The sequence below is a fragment of the Pan paniscus genome, chromosome 1 (genome assembly GCF_029289425.2).
Source record: "Pan paniscus chromosome 1, NHGRI_mPanPan1-v2.0_pri, whole genome shotgun sequence".
NCBI classification, from domain to species: domain Eukaryota; kingdom Metazoa; phylum Chordata; class Mammalia; order Primates; family Hominidae; genus Pan; species Pan paniscus.
In genome coordinates, this window is record NC_073249.2 from 46,245,765 (window position 1) to 46,271,476 (window position 25,712).

The 25,712-nt window shown below is 48.0% G+C and overlaps 1 protein-coding gene across 3 annotated transcripts in view; it reads right to left on the reverse strand.

Moving 5' to 3' along the window:
* The window catches only part of ADORA1 (adenosine A1 receptor), a 39,585-nt gene extending 35,047 nt beyond the window's left edge, over positions 1 to 4,538 (reverse strand). Inside the window, exons 1-3 of one of the 3 annotated variants that reach the window (XM_034944041.3) lie at positions 4,409 to 4,538; positions 3,905 to 4,059; positions 3,152 to 3,473 (exon numbers count right to left, since the gene is read on the reverse strand). In XM_034944041.3, the coding sequence (XP_034799932.1) occupies positions 3,152 to 3,473; positions 3,905 to 4,022 (440 nt within the window). In that variant the 5' untranslated portion in view covers positions 4,023 to 4,059; positions 4,409 to 4,538. Of the gene's footprint in view, positions 1 to 3,076; positions 3,550 to 3,904; positions 4,060 to 4,408 lie in introns of those variants that run through there. The other 2 variants (XM_055109491.2, XM_034944046.3) reach the window with 2 other exon arrangements.
* Between the last annotated feature and the right edge of the window lie 21,174 nt (positions 4,539 to 25,712).

The window sequence follows — 25,712 nt, forward strand, 5'->3', positions numbered from 1 at the left end:
GGCACACTTCCCTACAACTAGCCCTCGGGAGTAGGCACCAAATTGCCACCAAGAAAGCTCTGGGTGAGGGGTTAAGGGACAAATAATAGAGATTCCCTAGAACAGGAGCTGAGGGGAATAGGGCTTCAATTACCAAGCATGGGGAGGTGCTATGCAAATAGCGTGCAAATTATATGCAAATGACCACAGGTTACTGATGAATCAACAATTTGAGTTTAAAAAGAAAAAATTTTGTAACTGGATCATATTATATGGTGTGAATCTCTTTTCTCTCTTGGTTTTCTGCCAAGTAGAAAGAAAGAAAATTTGTGGTTGACTGACCAAACCATGCCCCACTTGGTGATAGCCAGCAGACACCTGTATCCGGGTGCCCCAGACACGCCTCACCAGTGCTCGGTCAGTATGACTCTCTGTGCCCAGGGCCACATCTACCTTTGACTGGCATGTCAGGGCAGCAAGCCTGGTGCCTGGGGACCTCTGGCCAAGAGGAGTTTCATAGACCCAGCAGCCTGCTGACTCCAGCCACGTAGAGGGGAGCAAAGCATGCTGTTCCTCCTGGAGGGGACCTGGGCAGTGCCACGCAGGAGCCCAGAATGGCCCAACACCTCAGCCAGGATCCCTGCTTGAGAAGTGAGGCCCCAGCAGCCTTTCCCTAACTCAGGAGAAAGGCTCCTCTCCATGGGGCAGGACACTCCCGGGCACTGCTGGTGTGTGGCTGTCAAGGAGCCACGCTGAGCCAGTGGGGGCATCTGTGGTCATGGCCCTGAATCAGAAGTGGGGACAGGTCTAGCCCACAGCAAGAAAGTGAGAGGTTAGACTTCTGGAAGATAGGCTTGAGGCTCAACTGTGTGTGTTCCGTAAACCTGGCCAATTCAATCAACGTTTACTGAGGGTCTGTGATGTGCCAGACACTGAGCTGGGCATTCTGAAGAATTTGCAGAAACAGATAAGATGTGGTTGCTGCCTTGAGGCACCAACACTGCACCAGAGGAGTAGAAACATGTATAGATATAACTTCACAGTACTTAGACACCTCCTGGGAGATGTGTTGCGTATGTGTTTGTGTGCGTGTTTCTTCGTGTGTATGTGTTGACACCGAATGACACCTAAAAGCATGAGTGGCAGGAGTAGGGCTCACCTATCCAGCCACACTTGAGCCATATGTTAATAGTGACAATAAAACTACAAATAAGACCTCCCTATGGCTTGCATATATGAGGTATAATATTAATACAAGTGCTTCGCATATATGAGTTCATTAAATTATTCCAATAACCCTAGGGAGTAGGCACTATTATTAATGTTCCCTTTTATACATAAGGACATTAAAGCTTAAAGCGGTTAGGTAAGTGACTTTTGCACAGCTAGAAATTCCCAGCAAGGATTTGAACTCAGGCCCATGGCAGCCTCTGTGCAGGTCTCTGCCTCCACCCTCAAAGGACAGCTCCCCAGGACCCCAGCTCCAAAGCCACAGCAGCTGCCTCCTGAAGGAATAAGTCTGCTGTTCCCATCAGTGCAGCCATCCCAGCCCCACAGGGCAAGTAGGGTGCATTCTGTCATAGCAAGACGGGACCTTTGGCTCACCTTAACACTCACTCAGCAGACAGAATTTCTCCAGCAGCCTTCCTACAGCTGGACATCTGCATGAGTTTCCAAATGTGGCAACACTTTGTTATAATGGCCAGGCTCAGAGGCCCCGCTCTTCTAATGCACTGAGACTAGCTTTTTATGTGCAGCCCAGCAGCAACCTGGGACTAATGGCAGCATGTGGGCCCCTCAGTGGATGAGCCTATGGGGCTTCTGGCTGTGTTCCCTTCTTCACCCCACCTTCCCTGGAAAACCTGGAGGGTGGAGGGAGGTAGACAGGGCAGAGAGACTGGCATCAAGCCACTGGGCATGGGGAATCAGGAAGGAAGGCAGATAATTAGATCACACTTCTGAGTGAGCTTCAAGGAGACCCTCTGAGTCTTAGTTTCCCCCTTTAAAAGCTCCTGCTCCACCTCCCTTACAGCGGCATGATGATAACAGGAAAAAATCATGCATGTAAGAAAGGCTTTGAAAAGTTCAATGTGCACAAATGTAACACAAAGGGAGAAACATGGGTCCCTAGGCCTGCCCGGGCAAGGGGCCAAGTGAGGTCAGAGGCCCTACATCCCAGAGAAGCTATGCCGGGGGTGGCAGGTGCTGGAGATGGCCAGAGCTCCCCAGGAGAAAAGGAATCTACTGGGGGCAAGAATTCAAAGAGGGGGCAAGCATGCCTCACGAGAGCGTCCCAGCAGGGCCAGTCCCTGGCAATATGCCCAGGCACTCGCTGGCACTTGGTGGCCCAAGGCACTGCCTGGTGATGAGATTGTGGCCTGGCAGGGAGCTCCAACATGGGCTGGACACCCACACTGAGGATGGCACCAGCAGGCCACCCATCCCAGTGCTGCCTGGGAGCAGCACAAGCACCTCTACTGTGACCAGCAAAGAGGTGGTTTTGCAACAGAACAGCAATATGAGGAGTAGGCACCAGCATTTTTCCTTCCTCCTGTCTGTAACAGAGGTCCCATAAGTGGGAGTGAGGCAAAGGTAATCAGACTGTTGGGTTCAGCTGGAAAGCCCTGGAAGGAACAGCTGGCTAGCACAGAGATACCTGGTGAACGAGAGAGCCAAAGCGTGCCTTCGGGAAGCCTGCCGTGGTCTGGCTGGAGAAGCAGCACTCCTGCCCCTGTTGTGCCACCCTCAGTATGTTCCCACCGCACCCTAACTCTCTTCTCTGCCTCTTCCTCTTCCTCTTCCCTGGGACTGGCAGAGCTCAGCTCATTCCTACCCAGCACTTACTGTGACCCCATCTTAGTGGCTCCTCCAAATCTCCCACCTCCAACCCAGGCCTGACAGGCAGCCTCAGGTTCCCTGGCTGCAAGAGCTTCAGCTCTGAGGTCATGGGCACTGGTAAGTTCACAGTACAGTCCTCCAGCCACCCATCCCCCTCCTGTTTCTCTGGCACTGCAGAGCGGAGCACAGGAAGGCAGAGTGAGGACTGGAGCACGATGGCCCAAAGAACATCTGGCTTACTTGGGGTCTTATGCTCTACCTTTTTTCCTTTCTAGATGGCCCTCAAGCCAGCCATCATGCGGTGCTGCGAGTACCTTCGGCGCTGTGGACTCACCGGAGAGGGATCTTGACCCGGAGGTAGCGGTCCACGGCAATTGCCAGCAGGGCCAGGATGGAGCTCTGGGTGAGGATGAGGACCGGACAGGCAACCATGAGGCAGGTGTGGAAGTAGGTCTGTGGCCCAATGTTGATGAGGATGGCGAGGGGGATGACCAGGGCACCCACGGCCACATCAGCCACCGCCAGCGACACGATGAAGCAGAAGGTGGCATCCCGCAGCGCCTGGTTCACCTTCACCGCCCAGATCACCAGCACGTTCCCGGGCACAGAGACCAGGGCGATGAGCACCTCGATGCCGATGTAGGCGGCCTGGAAAGCTGAGATGGAGGGCGGCATGGCGGGCACAGGCTGGGCACATCAGCAGACGGGCACCAAGGGGCACGAGGCAAGCACCTGTGTGGTCAGGGAAGCCTGGGATGGGGAGACCCGTCTGGGAGGGGCAGGGAGCTCAGGCTGCCCTGGAACTCCAGGTACCCTGTGGAGATGTGTCCCACTTGGCACATGCAGCTCCTACCCAGGCTGGAGGGGCACCCGGACCCTTCTCTGCCTAATCTTTGTCCCTTCCCTTTATCATTCCCAGAGGTTCCATTCAGCAACTTAAAATAGCAGCGCTCACTCCTCCACTGGCTTTTTTATCAGGCGTGAGGCAGCTCCCAGCGCGCGCGCACACACAGACACACGCACAGAGGGGTCTCCCATGACTGGCTCTGCCCACCCCTGTGCACAGAACAGGATGCAGGGAGCTCACCATCCTGCCTGCTGGCCGGCAGGGGTCCCAGAGGCAGTGCCCAAAGTTCCAGGGAACAGAGCTCCGGGCCGCGCGCGGTAGGGCTGGGCTGGGCTCTGGACAACGCGCGGCAGCTCATAGTCCTCCGGCTCCCGCCGCAGCGCTCCCAGCCCGGCCTTTCAAGCAATCACATGGTGCGGCAGAGACTCAGCCCCGGACGCTTTTAAAGAGGTAGCGCCCCTGTTTCGCACCTGGGACTGGGGTGGCAGACGTGGGTCTGGGGACGGAGCCCAGGACAAGGCTGGGGCGTTTCTCCCTATTACCCAGCGTGCCCGCACCTGCCCTGCGCCCACCCACTTGAGACCCGTCTAGTGCCTGGATCTTAGCAGTCCCCTGGTCCCGTTCCAGCTCTGTCGGGGACCCTTGCCCATGGCCTGCCCCAAGGGGGCATTCCGGTCTCTTCTTTCAACCCTCTCCTGCACCCCCATTGGGGAGCCCCAGGGGCGAACCGAGACTCAGACTTACCCAAGGTCACCAAAGCTGGCAGAGCTCCCGGCTGCCTGACTGTTCTGTCCAAGTGCCCCCACACCTCGACGCCTTCAGCAGCCGCTAGCTCCAGGGATTCCTGGGGAAGCCAAGGCCGGCCGGTAAGCTCCAGAGGGATGGTAGCTGGCTGGGACTCGACTCGGGCGCCTGCGGCTCTGTCGCCCCCGGCGCGGGAGCTGAGTGACAATCGGGCTCCGCACACCGGGAGGGGGCGGGGGCGGCGGCGGCACCCGCGAGCCCCTCCCTCCTCATCCTCCGTCTCCTCCCCCACCCCCTCCTCTTAACAAAGGAAGTGATACTGGGTGAGAAAAGCTGGAAAAAATGTGAGCTTTTCGAAGGGCCTGGTGTGTGCGCCCAGCCTCAGGACTGGACAGAGGCGCATCCTTCCTGTGTCCACTCTCTCCCTTCTCAATGCAGGACTCCTGGGAGCCCTGGTCTGGCCTCCAGCGACCCCTCACCCCTCACGGCACAGCATCTCTTCTGCAGGACTTCAGAATGCCCCCTCTGGGATCTCCCAAAGCAGTCGGTAGCCCTGGCACCCTCCCCCAATCCTAAAACCCTGCTCTCTCCATGAAACCAGTCCCTGCATCTTCTCATCCCATATTGTTTTGCAGGCTCTACCCTGAGTCATTATATTCCTTTCTCATCCATCTTTCAGAATTGCCTTTCAGTCTATTAGCAATTTCCATTTTGCAGATAAGGATGCTGAGGCTCAGGGAAGTGACCTAGCTTCCCAGGATCTCCTGTCAGTGTAACCCGCTCTGCGCTCCTTTTCCTTCCTCCTTCTTCCTCTTCGTAGCACAGCGCTAAGCCATAAGGCATCCAGTCCAATCCCCTCATGTTACAGATAAAGAAGCAGGCTCAGGGAAGCAAGGGACTTCCGGAAGGTCACAGGGCAAATCCTAACAGGACCAAAATAAGAATCCCAGGCTCCTGACTCTCTCCACTGTGTCCAGACCCCTCCCCTGGCCACCTTCTGCCAGTTTCGGTTTAGGCAGTCCACTGATATTAACTAATGACCAGACCCTGGAAATGGATGGATGCCTCGCAGAGATCCCAACCTGAGAAATCCTTGTTTGTGGGTATTGGGCAAGGGTTCTAGGAGGGCAAAGAGAGTCAGGCTGGGGACCCCAATGTTAGCTAGCCACAACCCAACCTGGCCTCTGGGGGTACTGCCCCCCTCACTGGATCTCAGAATGCAAGGAAAAGGGTTCTGCCCAGAGGAGGGTGGGCACGTTGCTCCCATTGGGGGCTGCACTGAATCACAGTGAGGAATGATGTGGGACCCGGAACCTGGGTAGCTGGGAGGCGGGGAGGAAGGGCAGTTGAGTCTTCTGAGGAGGAGGGGGAAGCCCTCTGTGGGGAAAGATAACTTCCATTTCTGCCTTTAGGGGGAGCAAGGAATCAGTGCCTCAGACAGAAAAATTACATTCCTTCCCTAGAAGCTAGTTGGAGAAATTAGGAAGTGTAAACTCTCCTTCCTCCTCGTCCCCTTGCACTTCCCCTGCTGACTTTGTCAACACGCCCAACAGCACCTGACATCCTGCCTACTCCCCCTGCCACCCAGACATGCAGGCCTTTGCGACCATCCCCTGCCTCTCCACCCTTTGCTTGACTTAAGCCATTTTTGGCTCAAGGCTTTCTCTCTCAGTTTATACTCAGCTTCCCAATGGTCACTCAACTAGATGTCAGAAGAGACTGTGAAGACCCAGATGGGCCCAGCTTGGGGACGGGGATGGGTGAGTGGGGTCACCCTGTCTAACTATTGACAGCATCTTCAGCTCTGGAGGGCAACTGAGCACCCACCACCACCTCCCACACACATACACTCCCACCTCCGATTCGTCTTACCACAGGTTGCTGACATGTAGTGGATGCATTTGCATAATGCCTGTAGGTAATTTGTTTCTCAGTTCTGGGCAAAATAAGCCAAAATCTTCTTCCCTTATCTTCTCCATCCTTCCACCCCTGCCTGTTCCCAGCCTCAGCGATTAGACCAGCCTATTTGACAACAGAACTGGCCAAGGCAGGGTCTATTCCAGAAAGCTGCCTTGGGGGAAGCACATGGTCTCCTCAGTCCTCTGGCTTGACACGGAGGTAGGAGGGTCGGTGCTGAGATCTCCTGGGCAGCAGGGTCATTTGGTGTGGTGAAAAGAGCACTTGACCGAGAGTCAGAAGAGCTGGAAGCTGGCTTCTAGGCTCTACTCTGCCACTCAATGGCTGCGTGACCTCAAGCAGGCCACTTTTCCTCTCCTGGCCTCAGTTTACCCATCCTACACCAACAGCTGGTAAGTCCATTCCAAGGTGGGAGAGATGGGCTGAGATGGAGACCACAGAACTGGGTCCTTCCCCCTAGAAGTCTTCTAACTCCCAGCTCCCCCATGAGGCACAGATAGCAGGGCTGAGAGAAGGGGAAGTTTGTGATGGAGGCGAGTAGAGGAAGAGGCAAGGTCACAGATCTATAACGAGGAAAGGACAATGAGGGAGGCTGTAGGCAGAACAGGTGGAGCCAAGGTGTCTGGAATGTATCCTGAGTCAAAACTCTCTGGCTTTCACAGTGTGTCCAGGACCCTTAGACAAGATGACCCTCCCCACACCAGGGTCCCCTCACACACTGCAGCCATGCAATCCTCCAAGCTTCACCTGCCTTCAAAAGCTGAGCCTTGGTTTCCCCACCTGTAACAGCAGTGTAGGAATACCCCTCAGTGTAGGATGGTTATGAGAACATAATGAGCTGGCTTTTGGAAAGCGTCTAGCACTGATATTTTATCAAAAAGGCAAGCAGGCAGCACCACGCCAGTGAAGCGTGGGGATGGAAAGGGAAAGAGAATACAAAATTATGAAATCTGCCCTGCGCAGCCAGGGATGCTAATGTTGGTACCAAATCCCACAGGTACCAAGTTTAGGTGCCCTCCAAGATGCCCAGTGCAAAGCTTCTATTTTCCATGTGACTCAGGGGGTGAGATAATGCCACAGTAAATGTAAAGATCCCCTGTGGTCCTTTTACCTGTTGATCCTACTTCTTTTCTTCCTAAGCCCCTGTCCTGGGTTTCTCCACTGGCCCCTTGCACCTGCAGCCTCCCCACTGTGGGCAGAGGTGGGTGGGGAAGAGGGAGGGCTGAAGGGGAAGCACTCCTGGGTGAGGGGAACCTTGCTGAGCAGCCCTGCTCTTTTCTCCCTGGAACTCTCCAAATTGGACTGTTCTCCCCAGGTCAGAAAGGGCTGCCCAAGGAGGCTGAAGTATCCCAGCCCACCCCTCCAGAGCCCAGGAAGGAAGGCAAGGAGTACTGGCTGTTAAGGCTTGGCTCAGCCCTGTGGGGAGAGCTTGGGGATTGGAGGAGGTTTCAGAATTTTTCTCTGTCCTTTCCAGCAGGCAGAAGGATATTTTGGTCCCTGTCTTGTTTTTTCAGCATTGCTCTGGCCAGTGTGTGCACAAGGAGGAGAACTGTTGGATAAGAGCAGGCATCTGGGACAAAAAGATTTCTGGGTGTCAGGAAAGCCCTTAGCCCTTCCCCCAAGGGGCCCATAACCATGCCTGTCTGCCTCTGCAGTGACTTCCTGGAAGTTCCCTTCCTATCCTTTTCTACCACCCTCCTTCTGCTCAGATTTGCACCCTGGATCTCTGCCTCCTTCTCCCTCCCTCCTTCCAGCTCACTTCTTCCCAGTCAGGGCTTCTCTGTGCCAGATACTGGGCCCACGGGAAGAACACAGGCTGCGTGTTTCCCTGTGTGTTTGTGAGGCGGTGGGGAGGCATGGGGTAGGTCAAGGCCGTCTAGTTCCCATTCCTCCAGACAGCATGGAACTGTTCCTACCTCCTAAAGCAAGGTTGTCCTTCACATTTCTTTCCTAATCTCATCATCATTAATTCGTTTATTCTGTTGGGTAAACATTTCTTGAGCCCCTTTTGTGTATCAGACAGTGAGATGAGCATTGTGGGTAGAGGCATAAAAAAGCCATAGTCTCTCCTGCAGACTCCAGAAAGAGTTCACACTCAGGTAAGGGAGGCATGAAGGGCCCCGATACACAATCCCTCCAGTGAGAATCAGGACATGTTTCCTGGGTCTTGATACACTGAGGACCCCTTAGGGCTCCACAGAGGAGCCTCGGGACCTCCAAGGCTGGGAAGGAGGGTCAGGTCTTGGGGGCTCAGGGAGCCACCCTGTTTTAGATGAAGCAGCTCTGGTTATTTCATGTATGGGTTCCTGGTATAAGACTTTCTTTGAACATTGTGGCTCTTAAAAAAAAAAAAAAACAAGTGAACATCTGAGCTTCAATCCAACCTCTCCAGATAAGGAAACTGAGACCCAGAGAAGGAATGAACTTAGCCATACCCATCCAGCAGTGAGGGGCAGGGCTTGGTGCCCAGGAGGGTCCTGGAGGTGAGCATCATTTTGAGCCCTGGTCCCACCTACCCTTCAGGGAATCCCTTGAGAATCCCTCAAGCATCAGCCCTTTAATCTTAGAACTTGATGAAGTGAGGGTTCTGGGCTTTCACACCCTCCCCACCTTACAGCAGAGGGAGGCAGTGTTAGGTGGACACACCTGTATATAATTATAAAAGCCCCTCACGGGTGCACAAAAGTTTAGTGTTTATAAAAGAATTCCCTTCAAGCTCATTCTTGTTGATATAATAAAAATACAGAAGTTCTCACAGACAGTATCCCATTGAATGCTCACTATACACCAAGGAGATAGCAAAGCAGGTGTTATTAGTCCCTGGTCACAGATGAGAGAGGTTCAAGGGAAGCCACATGGCAGAACTAACACTAGAACCTGGACCGTCCGAGGACTGAGCCAGGTTTGATGTGTGGCTTTTTGTTTGTTTATTTGTTTTGTTTTGTTTTTTTGAGACAGAGTCTCACTCTGCCACCCAAGGTGGAGTGCAATGACGCGATCTCAGCTCACTGCAACCTCTGCCTCCTGGGTTCAAGTGATTCTCCTGCCTCAGCCTCCCAAGTAGCTGGGATTACAGGCGCCCGCCACCATGCCCAGCTAATTTTTGCATTTTTAGGAGAGAAGGGTTTTCACCATGTTGGTCAGGCTGGTCTCAAACTCCTAACCTCGTGATCTGCCCGCCTCGGCCTCCCAAAGTGCTGGGATTACAGGTGTGAGCCACTGCACCTGGCCGTGTGATGCGTTTTACCCATGAAGGTGTATGTGACGCTCGGGAGGTGATTGGAACTGCTGGGCCAATTGGTCTGAAAGGGCTTCCTCAAGGAGGAGAATCTTGGGCAGCCCCATCCACCATTTGTTTCTTTGGCATTTGTGAAGGGCCTATTATGAAGACACCCCCCAAGAGCTGCAAGCATGGGGACTGGAGGCCCGGCTGGGTCAATCCCTGCTCAGAATCAGCTGGAGCTCCCGGTGGTGTGTTCCAGGGGTCCCAGACAAGGGAGGAGCATACTGGCTGGCAGGGGCTGGGAAGGATTCTGGAGAAAACAACACGTAGCCTGGGCCTTGAAGGAGGCACCGGATGCTCTGTGCTTGCAGAGATGGGCTGGTGGCCTGGAGGAGGACTTTGTGGGCAGAAAGTGAATGAGCAGCCTGAGCAAGGGGCGTGGGAAACTGCCCAGTGTGTTCTGGGCAAGACCAGGGGCTAAGCAGGGGCACTGGATCCAGGCTGGGCAGCAGGGTGACAACTAGGGGCCACATTGCTGAGGTCCCCAGGGCAGACTGAGAGGACTGTAGTGGGCGATGCACCCACTGAAAGGCCTCACCCACAGAAGGCCTCAGCCCCAGTCCCAGATCTGCTCTGTAGCACTGGGTGAAGCCTGACCACTCCCCACACCTCCCTGAGCCTCAGTTCTCTTATCCATAAAAGAAGAAGAATAACATTACCTCTTTGACTTTATGTGAAAGTGCTTTTTAGGTTGTAGATCACTACACAAATATACAGTCTACTCTGTTGATAATGGGAAGCTTTTGAGGATTTTTGAGGATTTTCTGAAGGACCTGAAAGATGCTATAGGAAGATCATCCAAGACGCTGTGCAGAGGGAAGGAGGAGAGGGTAAGAGCAGGCAGACCTGCCAGAAAGCAATCATGGTCAAAGATGACGAAAAGTTAAACCTAAGAGGAAGCAGTGGGAACAGAGATGAAGATGGACAGGAAAGATGTCTCGTGGGAGGACTTCCGGGCATAGTGGCTGGGGGACTGAGGAGGCAAAGATGACTCTATTTCAAGCTGAGTTCCCAGGGAAATGCTGAGGAGGATGAGGGAGATTTGACGGACAGGCTGGTTGGGGGGATGGGGGATGGGATACGAAGTCCACTCCTGGACAGGTTGGGCTGGCTGTGCCCATGGGAGGGGTCCAGCAGCCTTCTGGAAATGGCCAAAGGGTGATCGGAGCTGGAGCTGGGTCATCGCAACGGAGGTGACAGTCAAGGCCCTGGGAGAGATGAGGCCACCCAGGAGAGGATGCAGAGAAGAGGCTGGGGAGAAGCTGGGCTGTGCCCACAGTAATCAAGAGGGAGGGCAGCCAAAGGGGAGGAGCAGGCTGCCAGACATTTCAGGAAGCAGGGGTGCTGAGTGGTTCGGGGCTGAGGGCTGAAGGGCAGCTATGATAGGTCTGAGGGGGATGTGGTGGATTTCGTGAAAAGAAGGGTGTGGAGACCTCAAAGAAGCTTCAGGGGATGAGGGAGTAGGAGCGCCTCTCAAGGGTTGACACTGCAGCAGGTAGGCAAGGTGGAGGCCGTGGGTGCAGATGAGTCTAGTTTGAAAGAGCTTGGCAGGGATGAGAACAAAAGATGGATGGTGAGCTGCAGGAGAGAGGGGTCAAAAAGAGGTTGGTTTTATATGGGGAGCTCTGAGCATGCTTACAGTCTGAGGGAGGGAAGCAGTGGCAAGGAAGAGATGAATCAGAGGGAAACGAAGCTGAGCACAGACCCCAAGGAGCTAAGCAGTTAATGACAGCTGGCTGGGCACAGAGCTCTGGATGCCCCCAGACCTGGAAGTATCTAGCTCTTCACCAGCTCCAAGCCCTCCCCCACTGCCACTGGGTCCTAAGGAGAGGCTCCCAGGTCTTCAACCCCAACCCAGCCCTTCCCTGAAGCCCCTCCACTCCCCTACCTGACACAAGGCCAGCAGTTGGCCAGCCATGCTGCAGCTCCATTAAAGACTCAGCCTTCTCCCAGCACCAGCTCCTCTTCATCTGCCAGCCTGTGGCCCAGCCCCTACCCCTAACCCTAGCCCACGGGGCACCAGTCACAGATTTCTTGGCTTCTCTGCCCCTGTCTGCGGCCAAAGAGGTGCCTCTGGGCAATCCACCTGCCACCCCACCACTGTCTGGGAGATCCACCATGTGACTCATAAGCGCTCATGCTGTCCTGTGCAGCCCACCCCATCCCAGCCAGCAAATGCACCCGCCTTCCTGGACTCCTCCAATAGCACCTCCAAGGGTTCAAAGGCAAGCGATCCTCTGTTTCCCCTCCCCTCACTACGCAGAAGGGGAAATTGAGGCAGGGGAGATGATGATATCTGTTGGAGGTGAGGCAGCCTGGTATCTGACTCCCTAATTGCTCCCTTATTCCTCCCCACCCATCAAGAGGTGTCCTTGTCCCTCAAGAAAGACAAATACCCCCACTATCTTCTATATGTTCCAAAAGGAGAAGAAGGCTGTCAAGACTAGAGAAAAGAAGGAAGGAGGGGCAGAAGTAAAGTTGCCAGACTAAATTCAGGACACCCAATTAAAAATTTTTAACAGGTTTATTGAGATACAATTTACATAATATAAAGTTCACCCATTTAAGGTGCACAATTCAGTGGTTTGAGTTACTTATGGAATTGTACAACCATCACTGTCATTTAATTTTAGAACATTTTCATCACCTTTCCTCCAAAAAAACTTTGCACCCATCAGTAGTCACTTCCCAACCCTTTCCTCCACCACCCATCCCTAGCAACCACTAATTTACTTTCTGCCTCCATGGATTTGCCTATTCAGGACATTTCATATAAATGGAATCATATGATACATAGGATACATGGTCCTTTGTGACTGGCTTCTTTCACTTACTATAATGTTTTCAAGGTTCATCTGAACTGTGGCATGTATCCATACTTCATTCCTTTTTAAGGCTGAATAGTATTCCATCCTGTGGACAAGCCACATTTTGTTTATCCGTTCTTCAGTTGATGGACATTTAGCTTGTTTCCACTTTTAGGTTATTGTGAATAATGCTGCTATGAACATTCGTGTACACGTTTTTTTATTTTATTTATTTATTTTTTTTGAGACGAAGTTTCACTCTTGTTGCCTAGGCTAGAGTGCAATGGTGTGATCTCGGCTCACTGCAACCTCCGCCTCCCAGGTTCAAGCAATTCTCCTGCCTGAGCCTCCTGAGTAGCTGGGATTACAGGTGTGAGCCACCACACCTGGCTAATTTTTTGTATTTCTAGTAGAGACGGGGTTTCACGATGTTGGCCAGTCTGGCCTCAAACTCCTGACCTCAGCTGATCCACCCACCTCAGCCTTCCAAAGTGCTGGGATTACAGGCGTGAGCTACCACACCTGGCCCACGTACAGGTTTTTGTGTGAGGATGTGTTTTCATTTTTCTAGGGTAGATATAGACAGAAGAAAAGGCAGAACACATGTCTGGCCCTTTCTCACATTTATCCCCTGTATCATCACCCCACCTGGGTGGGAAGCTATTATGATCCCCTTTGCCAGATTAAAACACTGAGGCTCAAGGAGAGGCCTGAAACCACTGAGTGCTGGAGCTGAAACGTGAGCTCAGGCCTCCTGATTTCCACTCCAAGGTTCTTTCCAGTTCATCACAATAGCCCACTCAGAGAGTCTGCAGTCCACTGAGGGAATGAAACAGAAGGAACTGAAAAGCAACATCTTCCACGTGAACCATCACCTCATCCTTCTGAAGTCCTAACTAGGTGCTTCATGGACCATGTCCTGGGGTGTAAGGGCTGAGACTGAAGCCAGAGGCTTCATGGAAGGAACGAGTTTTTGCTCCACTCAGTAAAAAGCTAACTGGGATGAAATGGCCCCTGTCCTCACCCAGTATCCCTGGGTCCCCTGAGAGCCTGCAGGAGAGCCCAGCATGTACACATTCTCATAGTTATTTCTCTGAGTGAAGCCCCTCCCAGCAGCGATGGAAGCCAGGTGTGGAAACACTAGGCATTCACTCATTATACTCAGGAATCAGAACTGGTCACAGAGGCTTGGCCACTGATTCCGGCTTCAGCCCATTCCCTCAGCTCCAGTCTTATCCTGGCCCCAACTCCCTGATGTTAAGCAGAACTCAAAGTGGTAGTCTAGAATCGTTCCCTTCAGATCTGCCTCACCCCCTCTGCCCTGAACCCTGTCACCAGCGAGCACTGGGCATGGAAGGGAATTTGCGCTAAGTGCACGTTCCTCAGGTCAGGATAAAGAGGTAGTGGATGGCCTGGGCTCCCTGGTCCTCTGTGGGCTCATCCCAAAGTCCTACCTTCCACACCAGAAAAGCAAACAGCAGCTTGCTAGAGGGGTCCACTCTACAGTTAAAAGCCACTCACTCCATCTGGCTCGTCAAGTGGGGTGGGAGACACAGAGGAGCCCTTCACTTACTGAGCTTTTCTATTTCAATCACTATCCCCGGCCCGAGTTGGACAGACTTCATCCAGGGCTTAAAATAGCTCCCGGTGCATAGAGCTCAAGAAACATTGATTGAATGTTCAATGTTCAAAATAATACACTTCAAGAGTACAAGAAGGAAGTCTCACAACGCTTTATGGTTTAGAATTATTTAACTATCATAGCATTGCCGGTGAGATAAGTATAATCATTTTCCCATTTCGCAGAGGAGGAAACTGAGGCTGGGGGGCGGGAGGTGGGGAGGGTGGATCGGCTGAGCAGCGGGATCTAGAGCCAGAAGCAGCCGCCCAGCTCAGGGCTGTTGTCCGGGGCTCGGGGTCCCCCTGCTGGCCTAACGGAAGCCTGGGCGTGGGCGAGGAGCTGGGCAGGGCCAGACCCCAGTCCCGCAGCCTGAGTTCCCTGCTCCGCCGCGCTAGGTGCTGGGTTCCCGCGGAAGGGAGAAGAAGGAGGAGCCATAGCTGGGCTCAGCATTATAGCGCCTGGCGGAGCACTGCGCAAGGCTTCAGGTGAGATGCTTCACCCGACGTCATGGGCCAGAACAGACGAAACAGGCAGCGCCTCAGCTCCCCACCTGCCCGAGCCTCTCCTGAGCTCACCTGCAGAAAGGCCAAAAGGGACGGCGCCTATGAAGGCCCAGCAGACACGCCCCCTTGGAGGGAAGAGACAGATTCGCTCTCCTGACGTCCAGTCCAAAGTGCTTTGTTCCCACAGCATTGTCTCCTCCCGTTTCCAGGCAAATCTAACCCAGCCCCAAGAGAACACTTCCCTCCTCTCTGGATCTTGTTGCCCAGGCTGGAATGCAATGGCGTGGTCTTGGCTCACTGCAACCTTCGCCTCCCGGGTTCAAGCGATTCTCCTGCCTCAGCCTCCCAAATAACTGGTATTACAGGTGCCTGCCACCACGCCCGGCTAATGTTCTATTTTTGGTAGAGACGGGGTTTCACCACGTTGGGCAGGCTGGTCTTGAACTCCTGACCTAAGGTGATCCACCCTCCTCGGCCTCCCAAAGTGCTGGGGTTACAGGCGTGAGTCGCCGGGCCCGGTGACTTTACTTTCACCCCACTTCATCTAGCTGCTCCACAATTCCCACAGTGAGGAGGGCTAACTTAGACCCATCCACCACGTCCAGAAGTTACCCCTTGTTGGGGGACGGCTGGCCCTCGACTGAGCATGGAACTCTCTGTTACTTCAATACTCCTCAAAGGTTTTAAGTTTGGTCTCTAGTGCCAAAAAATTTGGCATGAAATCTCACTTATGTCTCTTCTTAGTGTGTGACTTTGTGCACATTACTGAACCAAGAAGCCTCTGTTTTCTCATCTGTAAAATAGAAATTATAATACTTTCCTAATGGGCTGTTGGGAGGATTCAGTGATACATTATACAATCAACAGCACTGTGCCTTGCATTATAGCGAGTGTTTGGTAAATGCTAATAATGATCATTACCTTTCCTACCCTAACACCTAACTAAAGAGAGAATGGGGTGAAGGGTACATGGGCAGGTAGTTCTGGAGAGAAAAGTGCAGAGTGCCCCATCACGTGCTTGAGTCTTCTCCAACCTGGCCACCTCCTTGCGTTCCCACCCCCTATCTGCAAGGGGGTGGGTGGCAGCTGCATCCCTCCCCTGCCCATGCCCTGACAGTGCCAAAGGGCTGGCACAGCTGCTGCAGTGGCCCAAATGCCTCAGGTTAGGGCTAGGTAGGGGACAGCTGGGGGTAAAGGAGACATGTGAGGAGGCAGAGCAGGGGCACCCTTCTCTACCAGCATGTCCACTTCCTGCAGCTTCCTAAGCCTCTCAGGTCAGCCAGGGACCTCTGACCTCACTCCTGTCCAGCCTGAGGGGGCTTCCCCCTCTTTCCCTCTCTTGTTCTCTGCCCTCTAGTACCTCCTCCTCCATGGCTGGACCCACCCAGTCTCCCAGCCCCCTTGCCCAACTCCCTCTCCTGCCCACATGCTGCCCAGCTGTCGCTGCCCCTGAGCTGGCACTCTGCCCACCTGCACCACTCATGAATCGCCAGCATTCACACTCTGACCCTGGAACCTCCACCTGTTCCCTCGGTCTGAGCAGCAGGGCTGTGTGGCCCCATCTGTTGTCCTCCATCCAGGACTCAGTGCAAGGGACTACACTTCAACCCCTGCCAACTTCCACCTGCCAGGAGGGGACGGGAAGGACTGGCTGGGATGATGTCTGATGTGGCAGGCTCCTTATCTCCTGGAAGAGCAGGCTTTGTTCTCCCCTGCCCCAGGCCCACCAGCACTGTCTTAAAAGACCAACATTACAACTGAAAAAGCAAAAAGCCCACACTTCCCAAAGGACATTTGCATATTTAATAGCATTCTCCTATTACATTTCACTTGTTGATGGCCAGCCCCTAAATCAGAAGCTGGTCAGTGCAAGATGGTAAGCAGAAAGACACAACAGTGGCAACATTTTCAATTAATGTTTCATTATACAAACAATATGTGAATGCACTTTCCTTGATAAAAAAGTGAAACCACTGTAGTTCAGGCTCAAATTCCATTTAACCAGTTCCCTAAATCAAGACCCTTTCATCTAAACACAGAGGTGACCATTGTTACCAGTTTGATGTGTATATTTCCAGGAATTTTTCTATGTATTTGCATAATATAAGTGTGTGTGTATATGTACATTTACACACAAGTGTGTTTACATTACATATAAGTAAGAGTATGTATATACCCCTATACACACATTTATATATGCAAATATATATATATTCAAAAAAATGTAGTACTATCATGGGTTTGGGTTTTGTTATTTTTTTACATGAATTGTAAACTACAAATATTCTGCAACTAGATTCACTAAAAAAGTCTTATCAAGTCAGTACATCTAGCTCTGCAATCTCTAAATGATACATAATTCTAGCATAAACACATCATAGTTTGTTTAGCCATTTCCCTATTGATAGGCATTTGTGTCTTATTTTCTCCCACTACAAATAAACATGTCCCTGTCACAGATTTTAGCCTTCTCCAATTTGGTCTTACCTGGTCCCACCTGGTCCTGTGTTCCTACCTCTTGTGAACAAAAAGATTTATCATTTAACTCTTTTTAAGGGCACAAATGTAATAAAAGTGTCCTTGGGAACATTTTATTACAAATTTTTAGTCATTTTTTTCAAAACCCTAGGTCCCACTATGATGATTTCTGTATCCACTCAGAAGCAAATTATTGCTGTAGGAGAGAGAGCTGCAGTCAAGGAGGTAGAAGGAGATACAAGAAAAAAAGTGAAGAGAGAAAAAGGTAAAAAAAAAAAAAAGGGAACAGAAGGAGCAAGAAAGAGAAAGAAGTAAAAGAACATGCTTATTTATTACAGCACTCTCTGCAACAGGGAAAAACTGGAACTGTCCAACAGAAAGGAAACAGTTAAGTAAAACTTGGCATATCCATTCAATGGACTATTACTCAGCCATTAAAATAATAATTGTGAAGATTATGCAGGAGCATGGAAAATGCTTCTGATATTAAGTTACAAAGTAGACTACAAAATTAAAACTACATTATGATGACAACTATGCAAAATGATGTGGGCATACAGACATGGGAAGGCAATATAGACAAATGAAACCAATCTGATTTGTTGGAGTAGCAGAATTGTGGGGGCACTATTATTTACTTACTTCCATTAATATTGCTATAATATGGTTTGTGCAATATATGATTAATGCCAAAGTGAAACAGCAATGGAAAGAAGGCAGGAAAGGAAAGTGAATAAAACAGAAAGAGGGAAAAGGGAGGAAGGGAAGAAGAGCATGAAGGAAGGAATGAGAGGAGAGGGTTGAAGAAGGGAGATGAGAAGAAGGAGGTTGGCGTCAAGCCCACGTTTGAGGGCTGGGCTGTCTTCAGCAGATCTGTCAGTCACAGTGTCAATGCAGGCTTTTCTTCCAGACCCTTTGGATCGACAACAGTTTTCACTGTTCATAGAAGATGGGATCTCCCTCCTCCTTCCCTCTTGTATTCTTTGAAGCCTGCCAAGGAGCTAGGGATACCAAGCTCAGGACTGTGCTCTTCAGGGACTGAAAATCTAGTCAGGTGGGGAGAGATGGAGGCATAGATACGTGAGCAAACTATGACAGCAAGCCCACAAATGCTCAAATAGAGATCTAATCCTCTAAAGGTGGAGGCTGTAGGGTCCCAGAAGTCTTCACAGATCAAAGGACATTTGAGCTGGGGCTCAAAGGATGGACAGGAGATTTCCAGGCAGAGAAAAGGCAGTGGCATCCTAGGTAAAAGGCACACGTGCAGAGGAACTGAGGCCTAAATACACACCCATACCACGTACACTACCATTCATATGGCTAGACACAGGGCTCAGGAAAGACAGAGACAAGAGATGATGCCTTGACTTTATCCCCAGGGCAATGAGAAGCACTGAAGGGTTTAATCAGAGCAAAGGCACACTCTGATTTGTCCTTTAGAGAGATAACCCTCGAGACAATGAGGAAAGTGAGTGGGAATAGGGCAAAGTGGAGAGAGGGAACATCATTTAGGAAGTTACTGTAAGAGTTCTGTTGAGAAGAGTAGGACCCTATGTTGGGCAGTCAATGGGGTGAGGGGAGAAGGATAACTCAAGAAATTCTTAGGTAGAAACGACAGAACTTCATTCATTCATTCATTCAGCCAGTGTCTTTGGAGGGCCTGCTATGGAATTGGGTATTCAGAGATCAAAGAGAGTCTGTGTCCTAACAGGGAAGACAGAGGGTTACAGATCAATGTGAAAAGAGCTATGATTGAGATAAGCCAATGGGGCTGCGGCCGTGAGACCAGGAATTGATGGGCTGTGGGAAAGGAGGAAGGTCTCATATGACTTCTAAGTTTCTGCCTCCCATGGTGAGTGAAGAGTGGAGCCATCCACTGAGACAGGAGGCACAGAGTAAGGCCATGTCCAGCACATGTCTAGAGGCAGATAATAATTTTTATTTGGGCCTCTCACTCTTCTTTTGCTCCTGACCCATTCAAAAAAGGCAAATGTAGCTTAAAGAGCTTGTTGCCTTCCCGACAGAATGAATTACATGAAAAGCACCTAGAATAGTGCCTGACACATAGTAAATGCTCAACAAATATTAACAAAGAAAACAAGAAAAATTCAGAAACGTAAAGCAAGGTTCATACTTAGGAAGGTGCCTCTCTCCCTTCCTCCATGAGACCAGGGAGGAACATGCGACTCCTGGCCCTGAAAGGCAGGTCACAGGAGACTTGACAAAATGAGAACGTAACCAAAACTAAGAAGAGCTTGTTAAAAAGAGAGTGTGGCTATAAACATGCAAAAACTGAGCTCACTGCTAGCAGATAGGACACCTGCAATGAGGGGAGAGATGGGGGAAGAGGGGTCTCAGCAGTTTCTTCCCATGCAAAGAGTTTGCACCATATTATTCGTTTGAAGAGTATAAACTATGCACATTGCAAATCACGTTCATTGCATCATATCATAAAGGAAGCCACCAAAATTGTGAAGTTTTTTTTGTTGTTGTTCTCATGCTTCAACTATTGTGTTTACTGAAATTTTGGAAGATGAAGCAGAGTGTGGAGACGTTGTTTATGTTGATGCTGTTGGGTGGTGTAGTCATGGAAACTTGTTAGAAATATTTACTGAACTAATTCCCCAGATGAAGGACCATGGAGAATTAAAAGGCTTTGAAGGCCCCAACTCATCAGACCTCAGGTCTTACTGATGTGACAAGACTTGTAAACACTCTAATCTTGTTTGAAACAATGTCGATGTCCGGGTTGAACTTAAGCTGCCCACATGGACAAGGTGACTGACTACTGGAACCTGCTTTCATTTCTTACTGTTTGACTATTCTGAGCACAATAAAATCACTAATCATAAAGAAATGCAGGCCAGACACGGTGGCTCATGCCTGTAATTGCAATGCTTTGTGAAGCCAGGGCAGGAGGATCACTTGAGGCCAGGAGTTCAAGACCAGCCTGAGCAACATAGGCCTTGTTTCTACAAAAAAATTTAAAAATTAGCTGGGCATCGTGGTGTGTGCTTGTAGTTCCAGCTACTCGGGAGCCTGAGGCAGAAGGATTGCTTGAACCCAGGAATTCAAGGCTGCAATGAGCTACGATTGTGCCACTGCACCCCAGCCTAAGTGGCAGAGTGAGACCCTGTCTTTAAAAAAAAAAAAAGAAAGAAAGAAAAGAAAAGAAAGCAATGCAATGAATGCAATGCTATGTGATGGACATAAAGTCATATTTTAGGATAAATTCTCAGGTTTTGTTAAGTCTGAATCTTGCTCTAAGTTTCTGTATGCTTACCTTTTTGAAGTTCACCTCTGTGTTCCAGGTACATTCCAGCTGTTTCACACGTACTCATGCATTCAAGCCTTACAACAAACCTGCGGGATAGTTTCTAGTATTATCCCCATTTCACAAATGAGAAAACTGAGGCACAGGGAAGGGGCAACCACTTTTAAGTGGGGGAGCCTAGACTCCAAGTCTGGTAGTCTGGCTTGAGTGCTCTTAACCACTTTATGTATAAACTTGAGAATGTATTTATAATAAATAACCAGGCTTCCTCCCTATCAGTGGGGTCTCATTTCCAGAGAACTTACTAAGCTGAAAGTGAATTATGCTCACCAAGAAGACTCAGTTTTCCTAGAATTTTACAAAGCACTGGATAAATCCCAGAGCCCGAAATGTCGTAGTGGTCAGTGGTCTAACATTGGGAATGTTTGGGTCCATTTTCTCTTTTTTCATGAAGCGATTGGGATCAGCACTGAGAACCATCACAGTGATGAAAATGTGGGACATGTATTGAGATGTACCCTGACTAAGCACACTCCATGGCGCCATTTGTTAAGTACCTGTCCTTGTGGACTTCACTGATGTTCTCAAAATTGACCCACATCTAGCATGGGCCAGTAAGAGTGCATGTTTACATAAATTGTGTTAATTCAACTGCTTTTGTACTGTTGTTAACAAACCATACATTTGTTCAGCTAGCTTCACTAATATAGAAAACTATATTGTTTTCAAACATTACAGACTTCAGTTATGAAGTATAGTGGAGTAGTTTACTGATTAGTTCTCTCAGTAAAGACAACAACAAATATTCAGACAAAAGATTTAAAACCTCTTTGTAAATGCATTAATAAACTGGAAAAGAATGAAAGGTAAATTCAAAAGCCTAAAATCATGAGAAGCAGGCGCCCAGAGAGGTAAGCCTTATACTGATGTCAGCCTTTACATTGAGCTTCAATTTCCACAAACCGAGGGGGCTTGTCAACAGTGGGAAGTCCAATAGGGGACCATACCCCCAGCATCAACCCATAAACCTGAAACCTAAAGGCTACAATTCAGTCTAATGGTGAATTCAAAATAAATCGGTGCTCCACCTGCCTGCCTTAAACCTGACACTGAATAGAAGGGAGAAAAACATCTCCCTTGAAAATTAACAACTACCAGCTAGCCCTTATGTAGCTTTGCTGTACAAATTCACACTATCTTGCTGGTTCTAGAAACCTAAAGCCAATAATTTGCTTTCTTGTGATCCAGGGCTGGCAGTTCCCTCAGGTGACTGGCTGATGCAAATGAAAGACTCTCCTGGAGGAAAGGAAAATATCTTTAAGCCAGGCATCAGAGAATTCCCAGAGATACAGTTTTTTCTTTTAATTTCAGTTTTCAAGGTACATGTGCAGGCTCGTTACAAGGGTATATTGTGTGATGCTGAAGTTTGGGCTTCTACTGATTCCATCACCCAGACAGTGAACACAGTACCCAATAGAAAAGTTTTTAGCCCTTTCCCCTCTTCCTCCCGCCCTCCTTTTGGAGTCCCTAGCATCTGTTGTTCCTGTCTTTATATAAATGTGTGCCCAAGATTTAGCTCCCACTTATAAATGAGAACATGCAGTATTTGGTTTTCTGTTCCTGAGTTAATTTGCTTAGGATAATAGCCTCCAGCTGTATCCGTGTTGCTGCAAAGGACATGATTTCATTCTTTTTCATGACTGTGTAGTATTCAATGGTGTGTATGTACCACATTTTCTTTATCCAGTCTACTGTTAATGGGCACCTAGGTTGATTCCAGGTTTTTGCTATTGTGAATAGTGCTGTGATGAACATTCAAGTGCATGTGTCTCTATGGTACAACTATTTATCTTCCTTTGGGAATATTCTCAGTAATGGGGTTCCTGAGTTGAACGGTAGTTTTAATTTTAGTCTTTGAGAAATCTCCAAACTGCTTTCCACAGTGGCTGAACTAATTTACCTACCCACCAACAGTGTATAAGCTTTCCCTTTTCTCCACAGCCTCACCAACATCTGTTTTGACATTTTAATAATAATTACTCTGACTGGTGTGAAGTAGTATCTCATTGTGGTTTTGACTTGCATTTATCTAATGATCAGTGATGTTGAGACTGTTGACATACATGCTTGTTGGCTGCATGTATGTCTTCTTTTGAAAAGTGTTCATGTTTTGCCCACTTTTTAATGGGGTTATTTGGGTTTTTTTCTTGTTGATTTGTTTAAGTTCCTTATAGATTCTGGATATCAGTGCTTTGTCAGATGCATAGTTTGTGAATGTTTTCTCCCATTCTGTAGATCGTCTGTTTTCTCTGTTGATAGTTTCTTTTGCTGTGCACAAGCTTTTTAAAGTTTAATTATGTCCCACCTGTCAGTTTTTTGTTTCGTTGCAATTGCTTTTGAGGACTTAGTCATATTCTTTGCCAAGGGTGATGTGCAGAAGGGCTGTTTCTAGGCTTTCTTCTAGGATATTTATAGTTTGAGGTCTTACATTTAAGTATGTAACCCATCTTGAGTTTTGTATATGGTGATACACAGGGGTCCAGTTTCATTCTTCTGCATATCGTTAGCCAGTTTTCCCAGCACCATTTATTGAATAGGGAGTCCTTTCTCCACTGCTTCTTTTTGCTGACTTTGTCAAAGATCAATTGGTTGTAGGTTGTGCAGATTTATTTCTGGGTTCTGTATTCTGTTCCATTGGTGTACGTGGCTATTTTTGTACCAGTACCATGCTGTTTTGGCTACTTGTAGCCTTGTAGTATAGTTTGAAGTTAGGTAATTGATGTCTTTGGCTTTTTTATTTTCTTTCGCTCAGGGTTTTTTTTTTTGTTTTTTTGTTTTTTGTTTTTTTTTGGCTATTCAGGCTCCTTTTTGGTTCCATATGAATTTTAGAATAGGTTATTCTAATTCTGTGAAAAACAGAATTTGTAATTTGACAGGAATAGCATTGAATCTGTAGATTGCTTTGGGTGGTATGGACATTTAAATTATATTGACTCTTTCAGTCTACGGACATGGGATGTTTTCCCATTTGTTTGTGTCATCTATGATTTCTTTCAGCAGTGTTTTGTAGCTCTCCTTGTAGAAATCTTTCACTTCCTTGTTTAGATATATCCCTAGGTGCACATGCATGGCTATTGTTGCATTCTTGATTTGGCTGTCAGCTTGAACATTATTGGTGTATAGAAATGCTACTGATTTTGTATGTTGAGTTTGTATCCTAAAAGTTTCCTGAAGTTGGTTATCAAGTCTCAGAACCTTCTGGCAGAGTCTTGAGGGTTTTCTAGGTATAGAATCATATCAGCAGTAAAGAGAGAGAGTTTGACTTCCTCTCTTCCTATTTGTATGCCTTTTATTTCTTTCTTTTGCCTGATCCCTCAGGCTAGGATTTCCAGTACTATGTGGAATAGGAGTGGTGAAAGGGGGCATCCTTGTCATGTTCCAGTTCTAAAAGGGAATGCTTCCAGCTTTTGCCCATTCAGTTTAATGTTAGCTATGGGTTTGGTATAGATGGCTCTTATTATTTTGAGGTATGTTACTTCGATGACTACTTTGTTGAGGGTTTTTATCATGAAGGGATGCTGGATTTTATCAAAAGCTTTTTCTGCATCTATTGAGGTGATCATATGGTTTTTGTTTTTAATTTTGTTCATGTGGTGAATCACATTTATTGATTTGCATATGTTGAGTCAACCTTGTATCCCAGCAATAAAGCCTACTTGGTTGTAGCAAATTAACTTTTTGATATACTGCTGAATTCAGTTGTTGATTTGATCATCTATATTCATCAGGAATATTGGTCTGTAGTTCTCTCTTTTTCGCTGTGTCTTGCCAGACTTTGGTATCGGGATGATACCGGTTTCATGGAATGAATTAGGGAGGAATCCCTCTTTCTCGATTTTTTGGAATCGTTTCTGTAGGATCGGTACCAGCTCTTCTTTATATGTGTGGTAGAATGTGGCTGTGAATCCATCTGATCCAGGGCTTTTTTTTGGCTAGTAGGTTTTTATTATTGATTCAACTTTGGAAAAGAATCCATGCTCTTAATCTTGTATTATGTTGCCTCTCATAATGAGTTAAATAAGTGGAAAGAGATATCCTATTTATAGTTTGAAATACATAAAATTATAAATATGTTGATTATCTTCAAATTATAAAGATGTCAATTCTCCCCTATATTGATCTGTAGTTTCAATGCAATTTCAATCAAAATCTCAAAATCCCAGGATGTGTTCAGGTGTGAAATCTTTCCAGATTTTGAGGTTCACTTGTAGCACAGTGGGCAAATCAGATCACTGCTGTGCCCCATGTTGAAGTCAAGAACTGGACCACCCCTTTATTAAGCCCCTAATATATTCTGGTCACTGCACTAGAAACTGGTATACAGTGAGGAATGAGACAGACAATGTCCCTCAAATAACTGAAATCATACAGAGTATGTCCTTTGCCCATAGAGAAACTAAGCAAAATACCAGTAACAAAAAACTCGAATATCACCAAATGTCTGGAAATTAAACAACATACTTCTAAATCACCCACACAGGACAGAAGAATTCACAATGGAAATTAGACAATTCTGTGAACTAAATGGTTATAAAGACCCAAGATATCAAAACATGTGAGACACAACTAAAGCAGTTCTTAGAAGGAAATTTATATTCATATTATTAGAAATAAAGCCTTAATACATACAATAGAAATGAAGCATGAAAATCAATAATCAAAGCATCCATTTCAAGAACCTATTAAAGAAGAGCAAGTTAAACCCCAAAGAAATGCAAGAGAGAGTATAATAAAGACAAGAGCATGAATCAATGAAACAGTTGGAAAAAAAAAAACCACAGAATAAAAAAATCAACAAAGCCAAAAGTTGATTCTTTGTAAAGACTAATCAAAAACTTTTCAAAGACAAAACAGAGAAAACATATATTCCAACATCAGGAGTTAAAAAAGGACCATCACTACAAATCAGATCCTACAAATGTTAAAAATGTAAGGGAACGTTATGAAGAAACTGCCAATACATTTGAAACTTTTCACAAAATGGAAAAATTCTTGAAATACACAAGTTACGAAAATTAACACTAAGATAAATAGAACTTATTATGTGTCCTATTTCTAAAGAAGAAATTAAATCTGTAATTTTAAAATTTCCTAACTCTAGGACTACATGGATTCCCAGTTGAACTCTTCTAAGTATTTAATAAAGAACTGGGCATAAATTTTACACTTCAAGATAATAGAAAAAGAAAAACCCTCCCCAATTTGTTTTATGAGGATAGTATTTATAAATGTGGTACTAAAACCTGACAAAACCTTGTAAGAAAGGAAAATTATATATCAGTCTCCCTCATGAACATCATTGAAAGTCTAAACATAATATTAGCTAATCAAATACAATGATATAAAAATTATATATAAAAA